Raw genomic sequence first — 20,724 nt, forward strand, 5'->3', positions numbered from 1 at the left:
GTAGCTAAGGGAACTTGTGGCTGCAAGGTGGCTGTGGCAGGGGAAGAGAGGGATGAGGCTCACCAGCTCTCCATTGCTTCAGCCTGCCACTCCTACACACACCCCACTGGTCAGAACTAATCATGTGACTGTAAGAGAGGCTAGAAAATGTAGGGGAGCTCCTGAAATATTGAGATGCCTGTCTTTGCCACAACGAACTTCCACGAATGTAATTAGCTATGCCATCGGTATGGTTATCTGTTTAACATCTCTCTCCTCTATTAGACTGTGAATCCTTGAGGGTGGGAGCACATCTGTCTTGCATGGCACCTGGCCTACAGTAGGCATTCAGCGATGGTTGTTGAATTGCTAAGTGAGTGAATAATCTGGCAGGTCACAATAGGATCTTTTGTGTTCAGCCCCCAGTGGCAGACATTCCTCAAGTAAATTTCTAACAGTCCTTCCCTTTCAGTAATATACATGTACTAATTTGATATTGTAAAACTCTTATACAATGATGATTAAATGAAGACAAGTAGAACATGAAAGTCCTCACTAATTAGGGTCAGGGGTGTGGTGACATCCATTATTTGATAAGAGTGAATATTACATTTTATTATTGAGACAGAGTCTTGCTCTGTTGCACAGGCTGGAGTGCAGTGGTGCAATCTTGACTCACTGCAATCTCTGTCTCCTGGGTTCAAGTGATTCTCCTGCCTCAGCTTCCCAAGTAGCCAGGATTATAGGCACGCACCACCATGCCTGGCTATTTTTTGTATTTTTAGTAGAGACGGGGTTTTACCATGTTGGCCAGGCTGGTCTTGAACTCCTGACCTGAAGTGATCTGCTAGCCTCGGCCTCCCAAAGTGCTGGGATTACAGGCATGAGCCACTGCTCCAGGCCGATATTACATTTTTAATGGGCAGTTTTCATGTGGCTGCATCTGTGCAGCCTTGTCAAAAGTTCCTGCTCCAAGGCAAAAACCAGAGGAGTCTTTTTCTCTGTTGTGAGGTCTTGGATGAGTCTTCTGCTCTCTCTAAAGCTCATTTGTCTTATCTGTAAAGTGACAGGAACATCTACCTCACTGGATTGTCATGAGGAGTAAATGAGTCTCTTTGTGTAATGGAGTAAAGTGTTGGCACGGTACCTGCCCTTGGCAGCCCTCCCGTTCCCCTTGCTCCACTGGTAGGTATCAGGCTAACACTCAGCTTGGAGGGAGCTGGGACAGGGTCTGTTGGAAGCTGGGAGGGGCAAGATAGAGGTCAGGGGCTGCCCCATGAGACCCTAGACACAACTAGGCCCTGTTCTGGGCAATGCTGGGTGCACAGAGATGAGACTGACTTGTCCCTGTCTGCATCAGTTAGCTTTTGCTGTAAAACAAAATAGCCTCAAACTTAGTGACTTAAAACCACAATGATTGGCCGGGCGCGGTGGCTCACGCCTGTAATACCAGCACTTTGGGTAGCCGAGGTGGGCGGATCACCTGAGGTCAGGAGTTGGAGACCAGCCTGGCCAGCATGGGGAAACCCCCGTCTCTACTAAAAATATAAAAATGAGCCGGGTGTAGTGGCGCGTACCTGTAATCCCAGCTACTCGGGAGGCTGAGGCAGAAGAATCATTTGAAAACCCAAGAGGCAGAGGTTGCAGTGAGCTGAGATCGCACCACTGCACTCCAGCCTGGGTGACAGAGTGAGACTCTGTCTCAAAAAACAAAACAAACAAACAAAAAAACACAATGATTTTATTTAGCTCAATTAGCCCATGACCTTGTGGGTCACTGGGCAATTCTAGTGTGGGCCAGCCTGGGTCAGATGATCTAGGGTGGCCGCTCTGGAGTATCTGCAGTTAGCAGGCTGTTGGCTGGGCCTCCGCACTTCTGCGCATTCTTTTCCCTACGATCCCCTCCCTCTTTGAACCTGGTTTTGTTCAGGAGTCACTCCCCCTCCATATGACGCACGAGCTCCACTTACAGTTCGAGGAGTGCCATGGTTAGTGTAAGCACGTGCCCCACGAATGTAAGCTGGTGATTGGTCAGAAACGGCAAGTGATGCAGTTCTGACCAATGAAATGTGTGGGAAAGTCGGTCTGGAGCGCTTCTGGGAAAGCTTCCTCCATCCCAAGAAAGAAACGTGGGAGCAACTTTTTTTTTGAGACGGAATCTCGCTCTATTGCCCAGGCTAGAGTGCAGTGGCGCGATCTCGGCTCACTGCAACATCCACCTCCCGGGTTCAAGCGATTCTCCTGCCTCAGCCTCCTGAGTAGCTGGGACTACAGGCACGCACCACCACGCCCAGCTAATTTTTGTATTTTTAGTAGAGACAGGGTTTCACCATGTTGGTCAGGTTGGTCTTGATCTCCTGACCTCATGATCTGCCCACCTTGGCCTCCTGAAGTGCTGGGATTACAGGCGTGAGCCACCGCGCCCAGCCGGGAGTAACTTTTATTGTAGGCTTATTATGCCAGGCGCTGCTTGTTCTAATTGCTTGACACAAAATAAGTCATTTAGTTCTCATAAGTTAGGTACTATCATTGTCCCCCATTTTACAGATGAAGAATCTGAGGCATAGAGTGGTTAAGAAACTTGCCAAGGGTCAAACAGCTATTGAGTGCTGGAGCCAGGATTTAATTCCAGGCAGCCTGACTCCAGAGTTCTGAGTTCTCAGGTACTACAATGACCCCTGGCTTCCCTCTCTGGTCATGGACCTCTTTAATGTGACACCTGCTGTAGCCATTGGGCCAGCAGTCTCGAGACAATACAGCCAAGAGACACAAGGAGCCTGGAGAGCCGGGGTCCCTGCCCACAGCTTTGGGAGTTGAATGGACCAGCACTGAAGCCCACCCTATCTGCTGACTTCTTGCTTTGTGTGAAACATATTTCCATCTTGTTGAAGCCATTTTGACTCAGAAAGTACCCTAATAGAGACACTGCTGCTGCCAGAAGAAACAGAAGGAATACAGGAAGACCCGCTGGGCTCCAGGTAATCTGTTCTCACAAACCACTCAGCCCAGGTTGAGACACAACTCTACGGCCTTTCACCATGGGGGCCAGTTTTGAAGGCAGGAAAAACTGGTAAGAGATGGTTGGAAAGGATGGAAGAAATTGCCTAGAAAAATAAAATTATTTCATAATTCTCCTTTATTAGGCACAGGTAAAAATACATACTCATGGTATCCAAAACTTAGGGGATGGACCTGGGATTGTGGACCCCAAGTGTCCCCAGAAGAGTCCCACCTGGGACTTTCCAGGTGGCCACAGGACAGACCCTGCCTAATCCTGTCCCTCAACCTTGGTGCTCAGGTCAGAAGCCCCATGGTTGACAGGCCTGGACCCTCATTCCAGAACATTCTTGAGTTAGACAAGAACTAGCCTCATAGTTTGGATTCTTATCTCTGGCCCAAATCCCAGGCTTAGGCCTGGAAGGAGAATCTCTTAATCAAGAGGACAGAGATGCTGGGAACACAGTTCCCAGAGTGAGCTGGGCTTGGGTCCTGAGTTGCAGGGGAGAGGCCTGGAGCCTTTGGCACAGGGATACCTCCCTTTCTCTGAAAAGGTACAAGAGACAAAGGCAGCTGGTTTGTTTGTGAAAGGGATTGTCCTTGGCCAGAGGTGCCTGAGCACCAGCACCAGTGGAGGCCGACACTGGTACAAAGTGTACCCACTGTAGACAGTGACCTATGGTCATGGAAAAGTGTTGTCAGCTCAAGAATGCCAGTTTGTCATCTCTGTGAGCAGGGAGTATTGTCTGCTTTGCTCACTGCTGTATTCCCAGCACCTAGAACAGGGCTTGGCACTTGATAAGCACCCAAGAAGGAATTGCATGTGTGTGGAACAAAGCAGATGTGTACACAGCACACTCCACACAGGCTTCTGCCTTTCTCCCTTCTGGAAGGCACTGAAGGTTTGGCTCAGTTCAGAGGCAGGAGAAGGCTTGGAGCCACCCCAAACTCAATGCACTGTTGGCAGCTGAGCATGTAGTAGGGTGGCCCTAGCCATACAGAACCATTTCTCTGTCTCCCTTCTCTTCCCTGGCTTCGTCCAGCCCCAGTCCATCAGGGACCTCCTGGTCAGCCTCCCAGAGATGGGATCGGGTTGGGGCTAAGGGGATCGGGTCCTCTCGCAGCCAGGGGTGCAGGAGGATGCCTGTGGCTGTGAGCCGCTCAGCTGGCTCCCGACGAAGGAGGCAGCGAACCAGACAGCGGGCAGGGGCTGAGAGGCCTGCAGGCAAGGCGTAGGCCCCACGGCGGATCTTGCCAAAGAGCAGGACAGGCTCTGAGTCCTGGAAGGGGTAGTGGCCGGCCAGCATCGTGAAGAGTGCCACACCCAGGCTCCAGACATCTGCTGCCTTGCCTGAGTATGATGCCCGTGAGCTGAGTATCTCAGGTCCCACATAGGCTGGGCACGCATGCTTGTCCCACAGGGAATCATCTGGCCCACTCAGCACACAGGAGTCCTCCAGGTTCTCCAGCACCAGCTTCTTCCTGGGACATGGGGAGAAACAGAAGGGTCAGGTCCTACCCAGAACCCCCATGCCACCACCCCATACTATCATCCTCGTGGCACCCACTTTCCAAGTGCCTGTTGGCCTTTGACAGACACAAGCCAGTCCTGTGATGTCTGATCCTGTTTTACAGATAACCAAGCCCAGGCTCAGAGAGGTTAAGTCATTTAAGGCCACAGAGCAATTAAATTTAAACTAAAATTCTGAAAGGAATACATTTTTCAACAGTCCCTTGGGGAGGGGGCTGATGGGGCTGAGAGGGTTAAGCCTCTCTTAAACCAGACACAAACTTAGGGTCCAGGCAGGTAATAAGATGAGAGAAACACAAAGTGTGCCAGACATCTCAGCACAAGCCCTACCTAAAAAGGGTACCACTAACAACGCATTCTAGGGTTTATCAAGTGTCTGCTGTGTTCCTGGCCCTTGGCCCAGCTCATTACCTGGCTTATCTCATTCTATCCAGGCTACAACCTGCAAGGAAGACACCATTTTACAGCTCTAGAGCATTGGCCTGGGATGGGAACCCTGGCTGGCAGATACTCAGAGCCAGTGCTGTGACCCACTCTCGTAGTTCCCAAGATGGCCCCACGTTCCCATTGTTTTCCCCAAGAGAAGCCAGGAATTGTATTTTAATGAAAAAGTCCCCATTTAAAAAATATTGGCAACCAGTTTCTATAAAAAACACAAACAGGTAAGCAGGGCAAAAAAAAAAAGTGTGTGTAAGGCTGGGCACGGTGGCTTATGCCGGTAATCCTAGCACTTTGGGAGGCCAAGGTAGGGGGATTGCTTGAGTTCAGGAGTTCAAGACCAGCCTGGGCAACATGGTAAAAACCTATCTCTGCAAAAAATACAAAAATTAGTAGGTGTGGATTCGCACCTGTAGTCCCAGCTACTTGGGAGGCTGAGGCAGGAGGATATCACTTGAGCCCAGGAGGCGGAGGTTGCAGTGAGTCGAGATCACGCCACTGCACTCCAGCCTGGGTGACAGAGTGAGACCCTGTCTCGAAAAAAAAAAAAAAAAAGGTGTGTCCTGCCATTTGCAATTTCTACTTTAAACAACTCCCACTGAGCACTCTAAGATGACTTTAATAGTAATCGTTCTATTACCATTGCTATTAGTTTCTTCCTTATGGCACTACTTCCTGGGTGTCCAGTGGCATTTCACAAATACTGACCAATCCTATGAATCACAGTATTGGGGGACAAGAGGTGTCAGCATTATTAGCCCATTTTACAGATGAAGAAACAAAGGATCAGGCAGGTGAAGTCATTTGCTCAGGGCCAAAAAGCAGGTAAGAATCAGAACCCAGGATTTAAACACAGGTCTATCTAACTCACGGTCCCTCTTCTACCAATGACTCTCATGTGATTTTTCTTTTTTTTTTTCTTTTTTTCTTTAGAGATAGGGTCTCACTCTGTCACCCAGGCTGGAGTGCAGTGGTACAATCCTAGCTCACTGCAGCTTCAAACTTCTGGGCTCAAGCAATCCTCCTGCCTCAGCCTCCCAAGTAGCTGGGATCACAGGTGTGCATCACCACACCTGGCTAATTTTTCTAAATTTTTTGTACAGATGGGGTTTTGCTACGTTGCCTAGGCTGGCCTCGAACTCCTGGGCTCAAGTAATCCTCCTACTTCGGCCTCCCGAAGCACCTGGGATTACAGGTGTGAGCCATCAAGTGACTTCTTGAAAAGACCAGGAAGCACGCTCTCTCCTCCAGGAGGTCTGGGGTAGTTGTATCTACCCTAAGCTTAAAATGTGTTTGAAGTTACGTACTAGCTTAAAAATCATTATAAATGTTACTTCTTTTAAAAAGGCATGCTTGTTCTAATATAAAATGTAGAAGGAAATATTAACAGAAAATCAGCCTTAGGGGCTGGGCGCAGCGGCCCATGCCTATAATCCCAGCACTTTGGGAGGCCAAGGCAGGCGGATCACTTGAGGAGTTCGAGACCAGCCTGGCCAACCTGGCAAAACCCCATCTCCACTAAAAATACAAAAATTAGCCAAGTGTAGTGGTGTGTGCCTGTAATCCCAGCTGCTCAAGAGGCTGAGGCACGAGAATCACTTGAACCCAGGAGGTGGAGGTTGCGGTGCGCGGAGATCGTGCCACTGCACTCCAACCTGGGCAACAGAGCGAGACTCTGTCTCAAAAAAAAAAGAAAAAGAAAATTAGACTTAGGCAAGCACCACAATAATAACTGCTATAGGCAAGATGGATGGCTGCTAAAATTAGTGGGTGAAAGTTGAGGAAAAACAGGATATTTATATGCTTAGCTTACCTCCCCCAAGGTATTTGTCAATTACAAAGGGTAAATTAGGAACTTTACAGTAGAGAAACCTGGCAGGTCCTACTCTAACCAAGTGATCAAGGTTACAACACAGCAATGACTATCAATTCAAGTATCTCTTGATATGATGTGGAGAGGGGCCTATCGATTCTGTGTTGTTCTTGCCAAAAATATATAACTGCAATCTAACTGTGAGAAAACATCAATCAAATCCAAATTGAGGGACATACAAAGTAACTGATCAGTACTCTTCAAAAGTCTCAAGGTTATGGCCAGGAGCAGTGGCTCACGCCTATAATCCCACGATTTTGGGAGGCTGAGGCAGGTAGATTGCTTGAGCTCAGGAGTCTGAGACCAGCCTGGGCAACATAGCGAGACCCTATCTCAATTAGCCAGGTGGGGTGGCACACACCTGTAGAACCAACTACTCAGGAGGCTGAGGTGGGAGGATCACTTGAGCCCAGGAGGTTGAGGCTGCAGTGAGCTGTGATCACACCACTGCACTCTAGCCTGGGTGACAGAGTGAGACCCTGTCTCAAAAAAAAAAGTGTCAAGGTCATGGGTCAGCAAAGACCGGGAAAGACTGAGGAACTGTCTCAGATTGGAAGAGACCAAGGAAAGCACTGATGACTAAATTGGGATCCTCACTGGATCCTGCACAGCAAGGGGTGTTAGTGGGAAACTCGGGAAGTTGGAATAAATCTGTGGCTTAGTTAGTAGTACTCTCCCAAGGTTGATTTCTTAGTTTGGGTAATTGTACCATAGCTATGTCAGGTGTTAACATTGGAGGACACTGGTTAAAGGATATATAGAAACTCTTTGAACTATTTTTGTAGGTTTTCTAAAAGTCTAAAATTATTTCAAGATAAAGAGTTTTTAAAAATGCAACGGGGTCACACTCCTTTCTCCACAGAAAACTCCTGTGTAACTGGCAGCTTAGTGCGCTCCCTGACACATCTTGACTGCCCCCCAGGAGTCTGGAGAGGGAACAGGAGGCGAGTCTCTCTGCCCTTCTCCCCAGAATTATCTTTTAAAAATTTTTCTTAGCATCTAGGCTGGGTGCAGTAGCTCACACCTGTAATCCCAGCACTTTGGGAGGCCGAGGCAGGTGGATCACCTAAGGTCAAGAGTTCAAGACCAGCCTGACCAACATGGCAAAACCCCGTTTCTACTAAAAATAGAAAAAATTAGCCAGGCATGGTGGCACATGCCTGTAGTCCCAGCTATTCAGGAGGCTGAGGCAGGAGTATCACTTGAACCCGGGCAGCGGAGGTTGCAGTGAGCCAAGATCACGTCATTGCATTCCAGCCTGGGTGACAGAGTGAGACTCTGTCTCAATTAAAAAAAAAAAAAAAAATTCTTAGCATCCCAACCTGGAGAAGGAAGATTCTTTTAACCAAAAAGTGCTAATTCTCAGTTTCACAGAAAAAGTTCCCGTGTGGGGAACCTCAGACCCTGTTTTGGCTGTGGTCTTGGAATCCTGAAAACACCCTAACAATCCAGCCCTTTTCCCTACCAACGGGGAAACTGAGGCTCAGAGACACTAGGTCACCCAAAGTCAGTTGGTAAGCCCAGCCAGGCCCCTGCCTCTCAAGCTCAGATTGAATTAAGACCCAGGCTCTGGAGTCAGATCTAGGTTCAAATCCCAGCTCTACCATTTATTTTGCTGTGGAATCTTGGGCAAGTTACTTGAGCTCTCTGGGCCTCAGTTTCCTTGATCATATGGGGATAATAATAGTACCTGCCTTGTGTTTGTAAGGATGGAAGACCACGTTAGGTAATGTGGCGATGCTTTCATCACTGTCAGCTACTATGACTTTCACATCTCAGTGCTCCATCCCAGAATCCCAAGGGGCTCCCAAGAGGACTGAGTCAACTCTTTTTTTTTTTGAGATGGAATCTCACTCTGTTGCCGAGGCTGGAGTGCAGTGGCATGATCTTGGCTCACTGCAACCTCCGCCTCCCAGGTTCAAGCAGTTCTCCTGCCTCAGCCTTCAGAGTAGCTGGGATTACACGTGTGCACCACCACACTAGGCTAATTTTTGTATTTTTAGTAGAGATGGAGTTTCACCATGTTGGCCAGGCTGGTCTCGAACTCCTGACTTCAAGTGATTCACCCACCTTGGCCTCCCAAAGTGCTGGGATTAAAGGCATGAGCCACTGCACCTGGCCTGAGTCAACTCTTCTCAGGGAACTAGACAGGGGCTGCTGGTTACTTCAGCCTCTCCCACTCCTTGCCTAAGTTACTTTGCCTTCCTGGGCCTCGGTTTCTCTCCATCATGGCCCACCCCCTGGGTGTGTCTGTGGCTGGGGTCTCTGCGACCACACTCACCTCTCACGGTCAGTGAAGACAAAGCGACACAGCTTGAGATCACGCAGGACCAGACCGTGCTGGTGACAGTGCGCCAGGGCGGTGGCCATCTGGCGGAAGAGCGCAGCAGCCTCAGGCTCAGGGATGCGGCGGCGGCTTCGCACCAGGCTGTGCATGTCCCCGTGGGTCCGAGTGAAAAAGGCATAGAGGAGTTGGGTACCAGCCAGGACCTCAGTGGGCCGAGCCACATGCTTGTGCGGGGGCAACTGCGCGTAGGGCTCCAGCACGGCCAGGGCTTCGTGGATGGGGTACACCTGTGGGCAGAGCACGGTGTTAGCACAGCTGGGGACTCCCAGGAGCTGAGGCTGGCATTGCAAACAGTCACAGCTGACCTATTAGACACTACCATGTGCTAGGCATCGCACTAAGCGGTTCACTTACCGAGTCATTCAGCCCTGACCACAGCCCTATAAGTAGGATGACTTGCTCCATTTTACAGTTAAGGAAGCTGAGAGGCCACACAGCCAGCAAACAGCACAGCTGAGATTTGAACGTATGCACTCCACTGTCTGTGCTTTTTTTTTTTTTTTTCGAGACGGAGTCTCGCTCTGTCACCCAGGCTGGAGCACATTGGCAGAATCTCAGCTCACTGCAAACTCTGCCTCCTGGATTCAAGTGATTCTCCTGCTTCAGCCTCCAGTGTAGCTGGGATTACAGGCGTGTGCCACCGCACCTAGCTAATTTTTGTATTTTTAGTAGAGATGGGGTTTCATCATGTTGGCTAAGCTTGTCCCGAACTCCTGACCTCAGGTGATCCTCCTGCCTCAGCCTTCCAAAGGGCTGGGATTACAGGTGTGAGCCACTGCACTCGACCTTTTATCTGTGCTCTTAACTGCTACGCTATATGGCCTCAAACATCAGATAACTGAAAAGTAACAGGTCACCCAAACAGAAAAATAACCCACAAAGCAGGAGGAATCCAGAAGGGCGGATGATGCAGAAGGCACCTGATGCTCATCACCGTCACAGCTCTGGTCCTCTGGGCTTGACTACCCACCTACACTTTCATTCATTCAGTATGCTGGCCCTGGGCCTGCATGGGCCAGCCACATGTCCAGCTAGACTGACAGCCATGGGCTCTGCTCTCCGGTGCCCACTGGGAGGCCATGCAAACATGCCCAGAAGCCAAATATTGACAAATGCTGATAAGCATTGCAAAGGAACCAAGAAAGATGCTGGAATAAGGGTTTTTTTGTTTGTTTGTTTTTTGTTTTTTTGAGACGGAGTTTTGCTCTTGTTGCCCAGGCTGGAGTGCAGTGGTATGATCTCGGCTCACTGCAACCTCCACCTCCCAGGTTCAAGAGATTCTCCTGCCTCAGCCTCTCGAGTAGCTGGGATTACAGGCCCCTGCCACCATGCCCGGCTAATTTTTTGTATTTTTAATAGAGACAAGGTTTCACCATGTTGGCCAGGATAGTCTCGAACTCCTGACTTCAGGTGATCTGCCTGCCTCGGCCTCCCAAAGTGCTGGGATTACAGGCATGAGCCATCATGCCCAGCCTGGAATAGAGTATTTTGGAAGGGGGCACCCATTTTAGAAAGTATGGTTCAGGAGGGACTCTGGGAAAGTGATCTGAATGATTCAGAGATGCCCATGGAATAAGCTTTCTGAGTAGGGGCACAGACAGTGCAAAGGCCCTGAGGCCGGAAAAAGTTTAGCCTGCTCTAGAAACCCAACCAAAAATCAGTGTAGCCAGAAAGGGTTGGGGAGGGGAAAAAGAACATGTGATGAGGGTGGCGAGGTTGATGGGAAATGTGCCAGGCGTCTGTGGGCATTACAGCAAAACCTCGCCCTAGCACTGAAAGGTATGTCCCATTTTACCAATGATAAGACTGGGTTCAGAAAAGGAAGGTGACTTACTAGACGCCAGGCAGCTAATTGGTGGCAGAACAAGTATACTCACTTTGGTTTGTCTGACTTTAAATCCTTTGCATGTTATGTTGACTATGCCACAAAGAAAAATAAATAAGACACATACATATTTAATCTATGATACAAAAGTTAAAGTACATGACTTTAAAAACCAGTTGGGGCTGGGCGCGGTGGCTCACGCCTGTAATCCCAGCACTTTGGGAGGCCAAGGCAGGAGGATCACTTGAGGTCAGGAGTTCAAGACCAGCCTGGCCAACATGGTGAAACCCCCGTCTCTACTAAAAATACAAAAATTAGTCGAGTGTGGTGGTGTGTGCCCATAATCCCAGCTATTTGGGAGGCTGAGGCAGGAGAATCACTTGAACCTGGGAGGTGGAGGTTGCAGTGAGCCAAGATCGTGCCACTGCACTCCAGCCTGGGTGACAGAGTGAGACTCCATCTCAAAAACAAACAAAAAACAAGTTGGGGTGACATGGGGGAAATCACCCCAAAACAGAGATTTTTTTTTTAGTTAGGGCAAGCCCATTCCTGCCCCCGTGCATTTGCACTTGCTGCCTGGATGCTCTTCCACTAGACCCACAAGGCTGACTCCTTCCATTTGTTCCATTCACTGCTCAAATGTCACCCCTCAGACCCTCAGAGAGGTCTCCCTTGCTAAAATCACCTGCACTTCTGCACTCCTTGTCCTCTGATCTCCCTGTTCCCAGTTTTATTTTTCTCCATAGTGCTTGTGATTACCTGACACATTTTATTTATTTATTTATTTATTTATTTATTTTTTGAGACGGAGTCATGCTCTGTTGCCCAGGCTGGAGTGCAGCGGCACAATCTCGGCTCACTGCAACCTCTGCCTCCCAGGTTCAAGTGATTCTCCTGCCTCAGCCTCCCAAGTGGCTGGGTTTACAGGCACTCACCACCATGCCTGGCTAATTTTTGTATTTTTAGTAGAGATGGGGTTTCACCATATTGGCCAGGCTTGTCTTGAACTCTGGACCTCATGATCCACCTGCCTCGGCCTCCCAAAGTGCTGGGATTACAGGCGTGAGCCACCGCGCCCGGCCACCTGACACATATTTTACTTATTCACTTGTTTAGTGTCTGTATCTCCCACTAGAACGTCAGCTTGATGAGAACAGAACTTTGTTTTTTAACCACAGCATGGTACATGGCAAATATGGGTGCTCAATGAAGTTATGTTGAATTAATGAATAAGGTGATCATTTACAAAGACAGGATTTTGATCTTTCTACACACTGACCAGGAAAGCTGAGGAAGTGCAGAAATGACCGTTCAGTGCCCACGGTGCACACTGGCTTGGGGGTGAGTATGTTCCAGTGGATTTTCCCAAATGTTTCTTGAGAATCGGGGCCCTGTGAACGCATGGCGCTTCTGTCCTGAGCCTGCTTGGGTTATTCCTCTCATCATGGACTCACCTCCCCAGCGGGAGTGGAAAAGGGCCTGTGATGCTACAGGAAGGGGACCCAGAGTTCTGGGCTCCTTAGGGCACCTGGTAAGAGCACTGGAGATCTGTGCACAAGAGGCCAGGTGAAGCTAGGGGCTGGACCCTGTCTGGATCTACCCCGCTGCTCACTGCATCTCCGTCAACAGAACAAACTCTGCTGCTGCTCCTAGGAGGAGGCTTAAGTCCTTCTGCTTCTCTGTGCATTCCCAAGGGACCCAGGCCCCCGCTACTCTCCCTTGGGTATCCAGATCCCCCTTATCTTCCTTATGCTTGCCTGCCAGGGCAGCCTGCCCTGATTGTGTCTGAAACGCTTATCCTAGCACAGGCACAGGACTCTCTGGGCTCACCCTCCTGGGCCCAATACCAGCTCTGATACCACCTGGCTCTGTCATGTGTCAAGTAACCATGGCTTTCTGAGTCTCAGTGTCCTCTATCTATAAAAGGGGCACAAAGATAGAAACCACCTCATTGGTTGTGTCAAGATTAAAAGAGATTGCGCACACTAAGCAATCAACATAGTACTGGTGCACAGTGAATACCTATTGTTACACTTTTTATTCTCATCTCTGTCTTCTTGGACTGTCACTTGTCAGTGTCCTGCATGGGCTGACCCTCAGGGCCCTTGACCCTGTCCATTTCCTGGTTTCTGCCAGGAATCCTCAGACTTTTCTACCCCTTACTTTACCCCAGGAGCCAGGCCCAGTGCTATGTGACTTCACGCATGGCCCTTCTCCTGTCTTCATCTCAGTCTTCCTGTCGGTAAAATGGCCACAGGTTAGGCTCAATCACCTCCGAGGTCCCAGGAGTTTTGATGTCTACTATGCCCTACCCTTCTCTTGTGCAAACATCTTCAGTAGCTCCGCACAGCCCAGTGGAGGCCCCTTGTTAACACCTTCATGACCAGCTGCTGCCAACCCTCATCTCCTGCCCCTTTCTGCACACCCTCTCCACTCTGGCCACAGAGAAGTCCTTTTCATTCTCTAAAGTGCTATCCCCTCACTTTTCTAGGCCTTTGAACAGCTGTTCCCCCTGCCTGCAACTCCCATCTCCCACTTCTATCTGGCTAACTTCTGCTCAGCCTTTTCTGTGCCCATGATCCCTAAGCTCTACCCCTGCAGCATTTATCACACTGTAGGGCCTAAGCTGTGAACTCCCCCAGGACTGGGATGACCTCTGGTTTACCTCTCTAGTATCAGTCCAGCAGGGGCTCACTGGATGCTTCCCCACTAAACAAACACAAGAATGAATTAACATAAGGACCCCTCTGCACCCTGGCAATCCTTTGGAGGCCTCCTTCCCAGGCCTCCTGTGATGCTGGGGGACAGTGGCCCATGGGCACGTACCTTGCAGGTATACTCAGTGCCTGTAGGGCAGTGCAGGGCCCTGTAGGCCCGCCCGCCCTCCTCGGGCTCCAGGAGGACATAGGGCCCAAGACGGGAGGCAGTGGCCACAGCAGTTGCACGATCTGGAGCAGGAGGTGGGCTCAGGGGCAACAGGCAGGGGGGCAGCCTGGGCTGGGGCCCACTTCGAGCTCGTTTCTGGACGGGACGCTCGGTATCTAAGTTGTCATCCAACTCCAACCGCTTCTTCCTGGACAGGGAACCTGCAGGAGCAGCCAGAGGGGTGGCTCGCATCTGGCAAAAAGGAGAGAAAAGCACTAAAGTGAGACTGCTTGGTGGCCCCTCCTTTCCCCTGCTGGTGGGAGGATATGTGGCACAACATTTATAGGGGGTGATCTGGCAGTGTGTGTTAAAATGACAAAGTCACATATCCTTAACTGGGTGACCCACTTCTGGGAATTTATCTTCCAGTTAAACTTCTCACAAAAAAATTAAATATAGTAAAGGCTGTTCATCAGAGCCTTGTGTCCAATAGCAAACGCAGGAAATATCCCAAATGTCAGGCAGTAGAAAGCTAGTGAAAACATCATGGTATAGCCATACAGCAGAATACTACACAGCCCTGAAAAAGGACAAGGAAGCTCTCTATATACTGATGTGTACTGATCTCCAAGATGTATTAAGAGAACACAGAATTATGTGTTATAGAATGCTTTTATGGTGGGTTTTTTTTTTTTTCCCCAAGAGATGTTGCCCAGGCTGGTCTCAAACTCGTGGCCTCAAGTGAACCTCCCACCTCTGCTTCCTAAGTAGCTGGGACTCTAGGAGTGAGCCACCACACCTGGCTATACTTTTATGTTAAAAAAGAATATATATAAATATGTTATGTATATATGTATATATTTGTTTGAATATGTATAATCTCTCTCTCTGAAAGGATGCACAAGATTAGGAGGAGACTCTTACTATTCCAGTTCACTTGCAGCATCGACCTCAGGGTTCCGGTGATCCTCCCACCTCAGCCTCCCAAGTAGCTGGGACTACAGGTGTGCACTATGATGCCTGACTAATTTTTTTATTCTTTGTAGAGATGGGGTCTCCCTACGTTGCCTAGGCTGGCCTCACCTGAGCTCAAGCAATCCTCCTGCCTCAGCCTCCCAAAGTGTTAGGATTACAGATGTGAGTCATCAGGTTTGGCCAACTTTTATAGTTTTGAATTTGAGCCAAGTAAATGTAATTTCCTGGCCAGGCGCGGTGGCTCACGCCTGTAATCCCAGCACTTTGGGAGGCCAAGGTGGGTGGATCATGAGGCTGGGAGTTCAAGACCAGCCTGCCCAACATAGTGAAACCCTGTCTCTACTAAAAAATACAAAAATTAGGCCGGGCACAGTGGCTTATGCCTGTAATCCCAGGTAGCAGCATGTGACCAAGGCAATGCCAAAGTGCAGCCCATGGCAGCACTTTGGGAGGCCAAGGTGGTGGATCATAAGGTCAGGAGTTCGAGACCAGCCTGGCCAACATGGTGAAACCCCATCTCTACTAAAAATACAAAAATTAGCCAGGTGTAGTGGCGTGGGCCTGTAATCCCAGCTACTTGGGAGGCTGAGACAGGAGAATCACTTGAACCCGGGAGGTGGAGGTTGCAGTGAGCTAAGATCGCACCACTGCACTTCAGCCTGGCCGACAGAGCAAGACTCCGTCACGGGGGAAAAAAAAAATTAACCGGGCATGGTGGTGCATACCTGTAATCCCAGCTACTGGGAAGGCTGAGGCAGGAGAATCGCTTGAACCCAGGAGGCAGAGGTTGTAGTGAGCCAAGATTGTGCCACTACACTCCAGCCTGGGTGACAGAGCAAGACTCTGTCTCAAAAAAAAGTATTTCCTAATCAGAAATGTACATTTAAGGAAATAAATACCTGCTTGAAAACACAGCTTGTTCCTAAAAATTATAGTTAAGAAAATCAACTAATCTCATAATCCATGGCTCTAGTACATTCACAGATGAGAGATATGATCTTGTTCATTCACTTAACACTGGGTGCTAGGGAAGAGAAGTAGGTTAGACAGCATTCTTGCCATCAGGATCTTCCAGTCAATTTGGAGGGCAGATGAGTAATAAAATCACGTCCAAGGCTAGGTGCAGTGGCCCACACCTATAATCCTAGCACTTTGGAAGCCCATGGTGGAAAGACTGCTTGAACCCAAAAGTTCAAGACCAGCTTGGGTAACATAGTGAGACCCTGTCTCTACCAAAAAAAATTTTTTTTAATTAGCTGGGTATGGTGGTGGATGCCTGTAGTCCCAGCTATTTGGGAGGCTGAGGTGGGAAGATTGCTTGAGCCTGGGAGGTTGAGGCTTCAGTGAGCCATGTTTGCGCCACTGCACTCCAGACTGGGTGACAGAGTAAACACTCTGTCTCAAAAAAAAAAAAAAAAAAAAAAAAAAAGAAACATCTATTTCATTTTAGCTATTAAGTGGCTGTTTCTATATTACAGCTGAGCCTAATCCTAATTAACACACAATAGGATTTGGAATTATCCAAAGGCAGCGGGGAGCCACTGAAGGATTTTCAGCAGGTGAATATCATGCCTTTAGGGTGGATTTGAAAGTACAAGAAAGGGGCAGTGAGACTAGCTAGGAGGCCCACACAAGCAGGAGTCCAGGCAGGAGAAGGTGACCTGGACTACGGGGGTGCTAGATGGAGACATGAAGTTAAGGGCTCATAGGACGAGGATCAAGAGGATTCAGTGGCAGACTGGATGGACTGGATGGATTGGATGTGAGGAGGGAGAGGGTGGAATCGAGGTGAGGTCCAGCCTTTGGCTCCTGCAATGAGGAGGGATGATGGCTTCATGTCCTGAGCTGGGGGAGAAGCCTGTATTTTGGGGACTGTGGAAGAAAACTGTTAAGTTTAATTTCAGACCCGTTATGTCCTGGCCATGTCATGAAAAGTGGGTTTATTCTGTGGAATAGTGGCAGTGCAGCCACTAACAATGAAGACAGTGCTAGTGGGAGGATAAAAGGGGCAACCTTTGAGGAGTGCATTTTGACAATATCAAAATGAAAAACAGGCTGGGTGTAGTGCTTCATACCTGTAATCCCAGCACTTTGGGAGGCTGAAGCAGGAAGATCACTTGAGCCCAGGAGTTCAAGACCAGCCTAGGCAACGTAGCGAGACCCTGTCCCTAAGAAAAAAAAAATTATCTGGTCATGATGGCACACAGCTGTAGTCCCAGCCAGGCAGGAAGCTGAAGTAGGGGAATCACTTGAGCCCAGAAGGTAAAGGCTTCAGTGAGCCATGGTCAGGCACTCTAGCCTGTGCAACAAAGTGAGACTGTCTCAAAACAAAGCAAAACAAAACAAAACAAAAACAACGATGAAAAGCGTGTGAGCTTTGATTCAGCAATTAATCCCATTGCTAAGAATTTATTCTGTAGAGGTGTGTGTGTGTAAGCATGCAAATACACAGTTATTCCTGCAGCCCTTGTGACAGAAATAATTGGCTGTCTATAATTACAGGGCTGGTTACATAAATTATACTTCACCTACACAATGGAACAATTTGCAGCCATTTAAGAGGTTGAGGATGCTCTTTATAGGGTAATTGGAAGGATCTCCAGAGTGAACTGTTAAGTGAAAAGAAAGCCACCATTCACACAGCTGTGTGACTGTGTGTGTGTGGTGGCTGAAGGAGAGGGCAGTAGGGTGTGGTCAGGGCAGGAAGGTTCTCTCTAGAACCCATCTGCCCACCCACTTAAACTCCTTTCCAAGGAGGGGCATGCCCAGATATGGGCATTGGTGCGAGAGACCTCAGCCTGGTTAAAGACCTTCCCAACAGTTCAAGGCAGAATTAACAGGGAAACATGAGTCAGTTACCAGAGAGAGGCCCACCTCTCCAAATACACTGCTCCCAAATGGAAGAGCTGCCTTGGAAGGGAAGGCCTCCCCACATGAGTGAAAGGTCATGACTTTGGCTTGGTAAGAATGCAGTAAGGAGTGGCTGTAGTCAGATATTCCTGGGTTCTAATCCTGTCTCAAACCCTTTCTAGCTGGGGGCTACCCCTGATCAAGTTCCTCAAGCTTTCTGAGCCTCAGTTCCCGTAAAGTGGGAACAGGATGCAAAGCTTACAGGTGTTTCGTGTTGATGAAATGAAAACACAAATGAAGCATGTAGAGCTTATGGACCTGTTGCCAGGTAGGTGTCAGGAAATGGTCATTATTAGCACTCATCCTGTTATTCTTCACAGCAAGATGCATAAGTACCATCTTTGGGAGTCTTAGAAAGCTCCCCAGGTTTGAGGTTGGGATGACACTCCTTACATCTCAAGGCTGTTCTGAGTCACGCAGGATGATACCTGGCTGTGCACATGCTTTGTGCCCTGTGCAGCAGGAGAGTGCCTGGAGTCCCTCTGGCCTGTGCCACATCAGTAGTCCAGGCTGCCTTGGCCCCAGCCATCCCTCAGAGCCTGTTGGGGCCTGGGATAAGCTCCACCCAGATGGGGACAGATGCAGTAACTGAGTCTCTAAATCTTGGGCAAGGCATTTTGCAGACCACACTGCAGAATAGAATCTGTGCTGTGGAATGAAAGCAGCCCCTAATATCTACCTCTTGCTGTTCCTTGCCACACTCGGGACCCAGGGAAATGAGGGCGGGTTACATCAAGCGCGCGCGCGCCCGCGCGCACACACACACACACACACACACACACACACACACGGCTGACAGGTGTACACACACCCTTGAGACACTGTGTCTAAGCCAGCCAGCGACAAACACATCCAGGGCAGTCAGACATTAAGTGACACACCCTTGCCCTCCACGGGTAAGCGTGAGCGCGCGCGCGCACACACACACACACAGACACACAGCCCTCCCAGCTATCACACCCATGGTCTACACAAGCAAGGCCACACCCCCACCCCGCCCCGCCCCCCGCAGCCAGGCCCCTCCCGTGGGAGCGAAAGCGAAAGGCGGCGGGTGTCCCAGTCAGAAATTTCAGCGGAAATTGAAGCGCTTCCCTGGGACAGGAGTGGGTGAGGCAGAGGGAAGGAGGTGGCTGTCGTCCCCACTCGCGCGCACCGTCCACCTGCAAACCCGGAGCCACGCAGCGGGGAGAACCAGCGGCCCTGCCCGGCCAGAGATCCCGCGCTGCGCCCTCGCTCCCACTCGCTCGGCTCCCGCACCCCTCGCTCGGTCCGCGGCCCGCTCCCAGGGCACCCCAGCCCTGTCCCGGCGGTGTCCCCTGCACCGCCAACCCCTGCCATCAAGTGCCCAGCCCTCCAGACAGCTCTCACCATCTCCGGAGACACAGGTCCCCGGGACCCACCCTCACCCATAACTCTCCCCTACGGGTTCACGAGGACCCCCGCAGATCCCTCGCAGATCCCCCAACACCCCCACAAAGAGTCCTCCAGTGCCCCCCACAAGCCCCTCACCTCACCACACGACTCCCCTATTCCACACTCACGCAAAACAGACCCCTGCACACCCTCCTCTGGGGTGACAGCCGGACACCTCCGTCACTGGCTTCCCGAGCCCAACTCGGGCGACCCCACGCTCTGCGGGGCCGCGTCACCTGAAGCCCGGGGGAGCACTCAGCCCAGGCCCAGATCAAAAGGGATCTGATCTGGCCGTCCCCCGACGGCAGGGTCTGCAACACGCAGACGCCCAGAGGCTCTCGGCGCCTCCTTACCTGGCCGCCCCCTCCCACCCCCAAGCCTCCGGGCGAGTCCACAGTCCGCACCCCGCCGAGTACCTTGCCCTGTCGTCCCGCGTGGGTCCTGGCGCCGCCGGTGCTCAGAGCCTCCAGGGCACCAGCAGGTGGGCCGGCCCGCTGCGCTGCTGCCGAGCTCGGGATCCCAGTCCAGCTCCAGCCCTGCCCGGGTCCTAGCAGCGGACGCGTGCGGAGCCGCCTCCACTTCCGCTGTGAGTCTTATGTGCGCCCGGCTCCCGGCCCGGGTGATGTAAACCTGAGCTAATCAGCCGCCGTCTGATGCCCTCAGGCCCGGGATTGCACCATCCCCCGCGCCCCGCCTCTCCGGGTCGCCGCCAGGGCGCGCTCCGCCGGAGCCTCTCTCCTCTCCATCCGCTGCACCTGGGGACCCCGCCCTCGCTGGCCCACTAGGGGTGTCTGGTCAGTGCAGACATCAGCCACGGACTCTCCCTATCACCTTGGAAAAAAAATTTTGCTTTTCTGAGCCTCAGTTTCCCCACCTATGAAATGGGAAGAACATTCCTCCTTCTCAGGATGGTGCTTAAAAGAGCAAACAGTGACTGCTGTCGGGGTGCTTCCCCGTTTATAAAGCACATTCCCAGCACTGCCTTATAAAACCTTTAGGAGAAGAGGACATGCGGGAATCTCCATTCTCCACATTCTACTGAGAGCCAGCCTGAGGCCCAGCTATGGGCAAGTGGTTCAGAAGCTTCAGGAAGGCCTATGGACTTAAGAGTTGACTCTGGGCTCAAAAGAACCACTGTGGCGCCCTGGGGAGGCCTAAGGTCTGGTGAGCTTCCCCGCGTCCCTTTGATAGAGCCAGTGCGGCCTAGTGGTGAAGAGCCCCTAGAGCCAGCTAGCCTAAGAGTGCACTCCACCTCTGCTCCAACCCACAGTGCTACCCCAGAAAAGCTACCTAAAACCCTGCCTCAATTTCCTTCTCCATAAAATGGGCTCATAATTGCGCTCACTTCGTAAAGTTGTTGTGAGGATTAAATAATTTAATTTAATATGTGTAAGACGCTTAGTACAGTGTGTGGCACATTGCGGATGCTCAATGGAGTGTAAACAATGGAGACAGAGAGGGAAAGAGGCCTTTAATATGCTTGCACCCTAGGCCTGGGAGGGCTTGGTGCTACTTGGTTTGGGGTCAAACACCCCTCTGCGTCCTAGGGGTCCAGCACCTTTCTTTTTTTT

The 20,724-nt window shown here is 50.5% G+C and overlaps 1 protein-coding gene across 2 annotated transcripts; it reads right to left on the minus strand.

Moving 5' to 3' along the window:
- Positions 1 to 3,097: 3,097 nt before the first annotated feature.
- Positions 3,098 to 19,858, minus strand: TRIB3 (tribbles pseudokinase 3). Of its 2 annotated transcripts, XM_054468221.1 has the most exons (5): positions 19,570 to 19,805; positions 16,906 to 16,998; positions 13,817 to 14,107; positions 9,100 to 9,392; positions 3,098 to 4,458 (listed from the first exon to the last, which is right to left on the minus strand). In XM_054468221.1, exons 3-5 carry the CDS (start codon positions 14,105 to 14,107, stop codon positions 3,966 to 3,968), a joined length of 1,077 nt encoding a protein of 358 aa, XP_054324196.1. In that variant the 5' UTR covers positions 16,906 to 16,998; positions 19,570 to 19,805; the 3' UTR covers positions 3,098 to 3,965. The 2 variants fall into 2 exon arrangements, with proteins under 2 accessions (XP_054324196.1, XP_054324195.1); XM_054468220.2 differs by lacking the exon at positions 16,906 to 16,998 and having other exon boundaries at positions 19,570 to 19,858.
- Positions 19,859 to 20,724: the final 866 nt, after the last annotated feature.

This window comes from Pongo pygmaeus, chromosome 21, assembly GCF_028885625.2.
Source record: "Pongo pygmaeus isolate AG05252 chromosome 21, NHGRI_mPonPyg2-v2.0_pri, whole genome shotgun sequence".
Lineage (NCBI taxonomy): Eukaryota > Metazoa > Chordata > Mammalia > Primates > Hominidae > Pongo > Pongo pygmaeus.